This window comes from Micromys minutus (assembly GCF_963924665.1).
Source record: "Micromys minutus genome assembly, chromosome: 8".
NCBI lineage: Eukaryota > Metazoa > Chordata > Mammalia > Rodentia > Muridae > Micromys > Micromys minutus.
The window spans coordinates 31,305,905-31,316,205 of NC_137977.1; the positions used below are offsets into that span (position 1 = coordinate 31,305,905).

The 10,301-nt window shown below is 34.3% G+C and overlaps 1 protein-coding gene across 1 annotated transcript in view; it reads left to right on the forward strand.

The window, feature by feature from the left end:
- Positions 1–9,966, forward strand: part of YTHDC2 (YTH N6-methyladenosine RNA binding protein C2) — a 64,702-nt gene extending 54,736 nt beyond the window's left edge. The window contains exons 26-30 of the mRNA XM_080919744.1: positions 858–1,035; positions 5,353–5,556; positions 6,492–6,674; positions 7,891–7,978; positions 8,080–9,966. Of these exons, the coding sequence (XP_080775870.1) occupies positions 858–1,035; positions 5,353–5,556; positions 6,492–6,674; positions 7,891–7,971 (646 nt within the window). The 3' untranslated portion in view covers positions 7,972–7,978; positions 8,080–9,966. The remainder of the gene's footprint in view (positions 1–857; positions 1,036–5,352; positions 5,557–6,491; positions 6,675–7,890; positions 7,979–8,079) is intronic.
- The last annotated feature ends 335 nt before the right edge of the window (positions 9,967–10,301 follow it).

Genomic DNA, 10,301 nt, shown 5'->3' on the forward strand with positions numbered 1-10,301 from the left:
TTTCCTTAGTAGCTTTCCCCCTTCATTTTAGAGACACTAGCTCTCAGTGAATTAGACCTTACATATTTGGGTAGCTGGGAAGCAAGAGCCAAGAATTTGCTTTTCTTTGGCACCCTAGTTCTGAGATTATAGATGTGCTGCTGAACCCAGCTTTCTATCTTTTTACCAGGGATAGAATTCAGGTTCTCATTATTACATGGTATGTCAGTTTCTTTTATGTTGCCATGGTAAAATACTTGACAGAATATTCATACATGACAAAATACTTAACAAAACACGTGATAAAAGGCAGCTTGCCAGTCCTGGTGTAGAAGACATGGCAACAGGGAGGAAAGGCATGGCAGGCATTGAAGTAGGAACAGGAAGTTAGCTATTCACATTTCATCAAAGAACAAGAAGTGTACGGAGGCAATAAAGCCTCAGAGCTTGCCTCCGGTGGTTTACTTTTTCCAGTAAGGCTCTAGCTGTTCCTGAACAGGATTACCAGCTGGGTACCAGTGGCCAAATGTAGGAGCCAATGATGACGTTTTACATTTGAACCACAACATACAATAAGCACTCTACTAACTGAGCTGTCGCCCCACCCCTCGACTCTTTTATTTCTGAGTTTATTTATATATTATTTTATTTATTTATTGATGCTAGGGATCAAACCCAGGGCTTTAGGCAGTGCTTTATCACTAAGTTATACTCCTATTCCATTTTTATTTGTTCTTTCTTTTTGATGAATAATAGAAAAATGAATTTTCCTTAAAACTGTTCCATACATTGTATGTCATTGGGATTTTGGATGGAAATAGCATTCTCTTTGTATTATAAACTTATATATAACTGACCTGTGCTTCTTCTTGCTCAAGAGTACTGATGAAATCTCCATCTCCAGCCTTACATCCACCTCAGAAGTACAAAGATAGAGGAATTTTACACCCTAAACGGAGCACTGATGACCGGTCAGATCAATCATCTGTGAAATCGACAGACAGCAGCAGTTACCCAAGTCCTTGTGCTAGCCCCTCTCCTCCGTCCTCAGGAAAGGTAGGGCAGCTACAGTGTGCTAGGAGCAGGTTTGTAGCACAGGTCACAGATGTTGTTATACAGAATTATAAGCCTGTGTAAATTTGTAACTGGTCTGCGTTCTCAATACTAACACTATATTTTACTCTGATTACTTATTGATGTCATATAGCTATGCTGCCTATTTTTCTTCTTTATATCTTTAAACGTTTTTAGTTCAAACAAGAGTACTACCTTGATATTAATTTTGTTTTATACTTCTTTCAAGTGTTTTCTGTGGGTCAATGACTATTTTAAACACATAAAATAAAGGACATATAGGGTATAGAAGACAAAATTTTGATATGGAATTGGAAACTGTCTTTTAAAACTTATGATGTGAGTGGTTTCACATGTTTATATGTGTTTTTTTTATTCATGGTACTGGTATATGAATAAGAGTATGATTGTGAGTTCCATGCTTGTGTTTTGATGAACAGTGTCTGCTGAACACTTGTTAGGTAAGAAGAAAGTACATTTGTATTCTTAGGCTTTATTTCCTGTATGGGAGTATTTAAACCCCCTTACTAAGGTATACATTGTTCAAAAAAACTTAGTAGTTTATGGGCTATTGAGATGGCTCAGAGGGTGAAAGTACTTTCTGACTTAAGTTTGATTCCTGGGACCTGACTGTTGAGTAAGAGACTGGAGTCCCACAGGTTATCTTTCTACTTCTACATGAATGTGCTTGATATGAGCAAACCCCTCTTCACACACACAATATATGTAATAGAAAGATTATCAGTTTAAACTAAACAACTTAGTGATTTTGGCAAATGTATATAACTGTGTATTGATACCATAGCTGAAATCAGCATTTCTATTACCTTTGTACCCCAGTCATCACTACTCATTTTCCTAAATACCTTGTAAGTGGAATCGTGCTTTTGTGTCTTATTTTACTTAATTCAGTGCTTTAAAACCAATCTACACTGTTGGGTGTAGCAATTACTTTTTTTCTCTGAATACTATTCCATTGTATGGACATGTTACAATTATTTTTTTACCCATTTATCAGTTGATGTGGACATTTGAGTTATTGTACTTTGTATTTTTAATAATGGTGTTATAATATTTGAGTGCAGCCTTTGTATATATGTTTGTTTTGTTTTTTAATTTGGGGTTGAATACTTAGGAATGGAGGGCTGTAGGTTGTATAGTAACTCCTCCACTGCTTTTCAAAATGCCTGAATTAATTAACAGTTTTTACAACAATCTATAAGTATTTTCTTTGTTTCATCTTGATGATCGTTTTGTTTTACAGTTAAGTCACTCTGCATTTTCTGAGTGTTTATGTCATGCTGTTCAGCATCATGCTCACATGCCGTTCTGTATATACCCTTTGGAGAATTATTTATTCAAACTTTTATTCATTTTATGCTGTCTTTATTGGTTATCTTTTTTAAATTAACTTGTAAGAACTTACTATGTATCTGGGAATTTGTTTTAGCATGCTTTGAAGCTTTCCTTTCCTAACCTACAGTTTGCTTCTGTAACCTTCTTTTGAAGATCAGCTATTTATAGCGTTGTTTGTCAGTTTTGAGACAGTCTCACTGTGTAGTCCTGGCTGGCCTTCAGCTTGCTATCAGAACAAGGTTGTCCTTGATCTCACAGAGATCAGAATGCTAGTGTTGGAGTTAAAGTCATGTGTTATGACTTTTCTAGTTCTGATTGAATCTTTTCCTCAAGATTTTTTTTTCTCTTATGATTTGTATATTTTGTGTACTGAGAAATTTTTGGGTAATGCAACATAAGAAAAGCATTCTGCTTTCTTCTAGGAATTTTACAATCAGAACTCTTATGATGCTGTTTCAAGTTAATTCAGATGATACAGATGGGAGGGTTTTATTATTATTTATACAATTATTTTAGCATCATTTTTCAAAAAATTACCCTCTCCTTAAATTACTTTGGCAAATTTGTCACATTTTGATCATAAATATTTGATCTTTTTATTGGATTCTACTGAGTCTCATTGATAATTATTTTTCTTTTGCCAATCATACACTGACTTGAATATGTAAACTGTGAGGCTTACAGTCAGTTAGTCTTTGATATCTACCAGTCACCTTTCCTCCTGAATAGCTGTGATGGTATTTTCATGCCTGTTTTATAACTTCTGTAGATAAATGTAATTGATTTTCTTTATTAGTGCTGTTCATGTTATTCATGTATTATTCGGTATTCTTTTCTTCTTGTGTTACTTTTATAGAGTTTTGCAACCAGGTGTAATGGTTAGAATGAGAATGACCCCCACAGGCTCACATATTTGAATGCCTCGTTATTGTTCTGCTGTGAAGAGACCCCATGGCAAAGGCAACTCTTAACAAGAAACCATTTAATTGGGGACTTGCTTATAATTTCAGAAGATTAGTCCATTATAATCATGGTGGGGAACATGGTTGCAGGTGGGCAAGGTACTGGGGTGGTAGCTGAGAACATTATATCCTGAACCAAAGGTAGCTTGAAAAGAGAGAAATGGCCTGGCATGGTTTATTTTTTGTAGCCTCAAAATCCATCCCCAGTTACACATTTCCTTCAACAAAGCCACGCCTAATACAGCTAATCCTTTTCAAACAGTCTACCAACGAGTGACTAGGTGTACTGGCTGGTTTTCTATCAATTTGACACAAACTGAAGTTATCACAGAGAAAGGAGCCTCCCTTGAGGAAATGCCTCCATGAGATTCAGCTGGAAGGCATTTTCTCAACTAGTGATCAAGGGGGGAGGGCCCAGCCCATTGTGGATGATAGATGATAGATGGCTGGTAGACCTGGGTTCTATAAGAAAGCAGGCTGAGCAAGCCAGGGGAGCAAGCCAGTAAGGAACATCCCTCCATGGCCTCTGCATCAGCTCCTGCTTCCTGACCTGCTTGAGTTCCAGTCCTGACTTCCTTTGGTGATGAACAGCAATGTGGAAAATGTAAGCTGAATAAACCCTTTCCTTTCCAACCTTCTTCTTGGTCATGATGTTTGTGCAGGAATAGAAACCCTGACTAAGACACAAGGCTTAGAAATATATGAGCCTATGGGGGTCATTCTCATTCAACCCATTACACCTGGTTTTAAAACTCTACAAGAGTTTAAAACTACAAGAAAAATAAAGAGTACTAAATAATATTCCTCATTAACAACACTGACAACAAAAATCCCTTACAACAGAATTGGTATTATTTTCTCCTTATGCTTGTGGTAGAATTCACTAGTGAAGACATTTTGAAATTTAATTATGTTTGAGAATTTCATAAATACTACCTTTCAAATTCTCCACTCCTATTACTCCTATGACCACAACATTCCCTCTCTTTGTATTTCTTATAAATTTGTTTGGCTGCTAGATTTTCTTGTGTGTGTTCCTTTAAATAGTGCTAGATTTTGTTCTACTATCTAGGTTAATTGCCAGTTAGTTTAGTACTTTTTTAACTTTAAAAATATTATTCGTATGTGTACATGTACATGCTTGTGCATGTGTGTATTCACATGCCAAGGCAACTGTATGTAGGTCAGAAGACAACTTTGAGGATTCAGTTCTCTTCCTCTACAATGTTTTCCAGAGATCAAATTTATGTTATGTTTTCTTGGCAAGCACTTCAACTTGCTGAACTATCTTGCCAGTTTAGTCCTTTTGAGGTTTGATTAAAAGAAGTGCTAAAGTAGGTTCTGAGAAGTTTTTATTCTGTTAGGAGATTCTTTCTAGTACTAGGGTTTGACTCTTCTAAGGGCAAATGCACTGTGCATTACAAAGTATTCCCAACCACTTGTGAGATGTGGGAGTTATTTAGTGTGCTGCTTTCCTTCTAGGCTTTGCCTACTCTTGGCACATTTTGTCTGAACTATTGATCAGGTCTGTGCCTAGCCACTTAGTCTTGGTGATTCTTGTGCAGTTTCTTTGGAGCTCTATGCATCTCCTTTTTACATTGCCATGTCCATTCTAGTCACTATGGTGCCTAAACTGTAGTCTACAACTCAGTGAGATTACCACACTGTTCTATCATCTTAAGGCACTAAACTGGAATAATTGTGTTTTTGTTTTCAGAATTGGAAGGTTTATAAAACATTTTATGAAAATTCATTCTAAGTGTAAATTAAAATTAATAAAGTTACTTTCTTGGTGCAATTCATTTTAGATGCTTTGGAAATAAGTGCTTCTTTTTGGTTTTTTGATTAAACCATAAGAGATTTAATTTGTATTTGTTGGATATTTGGTAACATTTATGTGTTTATCAAGATGTTATTTATGAGAGCCTGCTATCTTTGGCTGGTCAGGTTACCTGTCAAGAACTTATGCATTCTTTCATAGGGCTCAAAATCTCCTTCACCAAGACCAAACATGCCTATTCGTTACTTCATAATGAAGAGTAGCAATTTGAGAAACCTTGAAATTTCTCAACAGAAGGGTATCTGGTCTACAACCCCCAGTAATGAGCGCAAGCTAAATCGAGCATTTTGGGAGAGCAGCATGGTTTACTTGGTATTTTCTGTTCAAGGATCTGGACATTTCCAGGTGAGCCATCATGAATCAATAAATTGAGCTTTGTTTTGCCTGTAGGTTACACTCTGAAGATCAGAGAAAAACCAAAACCAGAGCCTAGCTTTCCATTGTATTGGGGTCCAGTAAAATTGTCTGTGGTGGGAGAGGTGGTGAGGTCTATTTCACATTTCTGCAAGGGGCAATGGAACCTCTTTACCTTGACTTACTAGAATGTTTCCAGATGAGTAGTTCTTCCTTCTGACAGAAACTTTGGATCTGTTAGTGGATTAAACACAAGAACCTTTGCCTTTGTAAAATGTTTATGTGGACTGGAAATGTTATTGACAACAAAAAAACTGATTCTTTTTAGAAAAAAAAAATTGAAATTATGTTACGTTGTATGGGTGTTTTGCCTGCATGTCAGTCTGTGCACCACATGCATGCAGTACCTGTGGAGATCAGAAGAGGAGGACGTCAGATCCCCTGGAACTGGAGTTTCAGGTGGTTATGAGCCACCACATGAGTGCTGGGAATAGATCCCAGGTTCTCTGGAAGAGCACCTAAACCTCTTCACCACTGAGCCATTGCTATCTCTGAGAGGGTTTTTTAACATTGAATTTATGTATATCTGAACTTGCTAACTATTGAATTATTTTAGTTATAGTATTTATAAATATAAAATTTTTAAAGTACAGGTTTTCTTATTGTATTTTTATATAATAATGCTGACTTGATAACTCTTGATACATTATGAAAAAACTGTTAATATTTGAAATTACATTAGGCTAGAATTGATTTATCTTCCAAAATTTGATAAAACGGCTCTTTTTGGTTCTTGATAAATTTGAATTATTTTAAAATTGTATCTTTTTATTAAAATTCTTTAAAATTATAATTAACCATATCAGATAAATATAGATATTTTAACATCATCTTTGCTTGCATCCTTTTCCCTTATTTTTATACAGGGATTTTCTAGGATGTCTTCTGAGATAGGAAGGGAAAAGAGCCAGGACTGGGGGTCAGCTGGACTGGGCGGAGTATTTAAGGTGGAATGGATACGCAAAGAAAGCCTCCCCTTTCAGTCTGCACACCATTTACTCAACCCTTGGAATGACAACAAGAAAGTACAAATAAGCCGAGATGGGCAGGTATATCCAGGCATCTTACTTTTTTTATTTTGCTGCTGTTGTTACTGCTCAAAGGTCAAATGTATAAATATAAATTGTAGATACCATTATGCACATGTGCAACAGTGGTTTTGGTTTATAAAAAATATAAAAGTGTGCTACCAAATGTCTTATATGTTCTTTAAACATTTTGTTAAATTTTGCTTCTTGCTGTATGAAATCTTTCATAAGTCACTTCATGAGGTTTCTGTTGTCTAATGACACATGTAACCAAACAGATTACCATCCTGTGGTCATTTGACTGAAGTCTCAAACTGACAGCACTGTCAGCTTCCTTGTTGTTTAAACATATTGTATAAATAGCAGCCTTTTAATATTTTAGTGGCTTGCTTTATTTCAGGCTCCTTTGCGTTTTTGATGCTGCCTTTGTACATTTAAGCTATAGCATTACGAGAATTAGCAAATAGTGCCAAAATGCTATGCTGGCTGTGTCATGTAGTCTGTTCCTGTCAACAGTACAGTAAGCACTTGATCACAATTTACATGTAAGGAAGCGTATTGCATGGTCAGCGTTACCACATTACATTCAGATAAATGTATTTGAAGTATTGTCGTTTACTTCAAACTACCTGGAAAAGATTTGAGCTCTATTACTCTTTAGAGGTATCAGACATGCCACAGGAGGACAAAAATGTGGCCTTCTTTTTATTCATGTTCTGACATTTTAATTTATTGATTTTGATTTAAAGTTAAATAATTTCTAAGGAAAGATTAGGAAGTCACTTAAGATAAACATCTTATTCTAGGTTTCAGACTTTTAGAAGTTCAAATTGTTCAGAGCTTTGTGAATGTATTCCTATACTTTTATGCAAAAATGCTAAAAATTTGTACATTTATTTTTGTTTTTTAAAATAAAGTAGAAAAAAAAGTTCAAATTGAATGTTATTGTTGAATCTCCATTTCAAATAAAATTTGTTATCTAGACAGAATTTAGAGATTACATGGAAATTTTTTGCCAGTTTATTACAAAAAGTGTGAGCTGTTCACATTAAGTAGAATTCTACATTTAAATGTTGACTCTATAAAAGCAGAGAATTAAAAATGGTATTTACCATTTAATATTAGCAGATCCGACTTTGTAGAAGTGAAACTTAAAGTGTTTTTTTCTTTTAGTCTACATATATTTTTACTGATTAAAAAATATTTTTAATGTTATTTTCTCTTTTGATTTGTCTAGGAGCTAGAGCCTCAGGTTGGGGAACAGTTGCTCCAGTTATGGGAACGTCTTCCATTGGGAGAAAAGACAACATCTGACTGACATTCAGGTCTTACACTATTTGGTTTGAGCACTACTCCCAATATTTGTGTCTTTAGGATGACTTTTAGATTATTTACCTTCTTTTTTTTTTTTTTTTAACTTTTTCAGAACTCCTGGCTGTGGAAGAGCATTATGCCTGTTGTAGCTACAGAATGCACTGATTTTCTGAAAACCTTGATGAAGTATTGTATGCCATGAGTGTGCTTTTAGCATAGAGTAAGAATCATCATCTTCATATAGAGGAAAAGATAATTTAAATTTTGTAGTGGTTTTTAGAAAATTATTATATAATGTTTGTTAATTATCTGTTTCAAATGAACAAAATAGCAATTTTGGTATTTGATACAACAGCATTTAATTTAATTTAAATGTAAACATTTAAAAAAATACTCAGTTAATGACTGTTGATACCAAATTTTTTTCTTTTTCTTTTTCTTTTTTTTTTTTTTCCAGACAGGGTTTTTTTTCTTTGTGTAGCCTTGTCTGTCCTGGAACTAGCTCTGTAAGACCAGGCTGACCTTGAACTCACAGATACTTGCCTGCTTTTGCCTCCTGAGTGCTGGATTCAAAGTCTTGCACCACCACTGCCTAAGATGCCAAACTCTTACTGTTGACTTTTTGGTTGTGAGCCTATCCTTTAATAGCTGAGACATCTCTCCAGCCTTACTGTTGACTTTAATTCAGGGAAGGCATAAAGATATCACTATAACTAAGACCCATTCTTGAAGCATCAGCTCTTAGGTTTATTATCATTAACAAAACAGCCAACACACTAGAAACATAAATTATATCTTACAGAACGAGTATACGTAAGGGCTACTCATTGTTATTTTCAACCTGAGATATAATAAAAAAAAAAAAAAAAAAACAGAAAACAGAAGGAGTGCTATTTTTTTCTGATTACAGAATGAGATAAAATCTGAAGAAAGGTAATTTCTCTCTACTTTTGATGAGATCACTGCTTAATTTCATTCCTAGTCCTGTCTCTCTTTTTATTTTTTCCCATGAAGCAGCTTTCATATAACTATTACTATTATGACCTCTTCGTTTTGCTACAGAAACCCAATTTAAAATAACTAAAATTTGTGGAAATTCGTACAAGCTTTAACAAATGCTCAGCAGTTATCGATAGTTTGGTTGCTGTATATTTTTGAAATTAAAGCTGACACAACCCATAATTCTTTGCTTTCTCTCACCTGTTTTACGTAAATGGGGCATTTAGTTTTCTAAGTCTGTGTTAATGCTAAGTCTCTGTCTCTTTACCATGGCAGAGTTGCTTTCCTTAATGTCTTTACCACCAGTGGCTACAGGTTTTCTTTGAGATTCTCTGAAGATAAAGTAGAAGTGCAGGACAGAACATCAGACATGTCTTTGTTACTGAGCTTTAAATAGAGCAAGCTTGATAGTACTTTTCATTCATGTGAAAAGTGAACTTAATTTAAAGATGAAAAGAAAACAGATGTCTGGTTTAGTATTTGAGGGCAAAGATGTGAAAAATTATGGGTTGACATGAAGTCTTAAGAACTCTTCTACTTCCTTTGAGAAAATGTATTGGTGCATTGATTTAAGATACCAGCTATAACTTTTGCCTGTATTAGAAATTACAGTATAGTATATATATGACACGAATGCATATATGTCTACACACCCACCCACTCATTCATACATGTTGAGACATACCTATAAAACTGAGCCAAAGTGGATTATGCTTCATTGTATGTGTATTACATTTCTTTCAAAACTTACAATTTTCCTGATAATGTATACTTTTTTAAGGTATAGATGGAAAGGTTTTCAGGATTCTAAATTTGGAAGAACTTTTAAAGAAATAAAACTTGTTTAAATGTTTCTTGTTTTATAATATCTAGCCTTGTAAATAAATGATGGGTTTGTTGATAGAGTGGATATAATTTGAATGTAATTAAAATACTGTTTTTGAAGACATTAATTTTAAATATACTTATTTAATAAAATACTATGATGTTATATCTTGTATCTAGCAACACTTTAAATTTCTTATCACAATCATAATGGGTTTGTTGTTGTTGTTTGAAACTTGCATTAGACACTTTTCTGATGTAAGACTAAAGTAGCCATAACTAATAACATTTTTTGAGATATCAATAAATTTTAATTACCTTGAAGAATATCTGTATACATGTCAGTAACCCTCTTTTAATGGTAAAAAATGTCAAGAAATGTTTAGTATAAAACCTCTAAAATACTTTAATATAAAATTGGTTGACAATTAGTGATTTGAAAGTGGAGATTTATGCCATATTGAAACTTCTTTTGAATATTGCAAAGAGTACCTTGTCTTCAAATGCTCA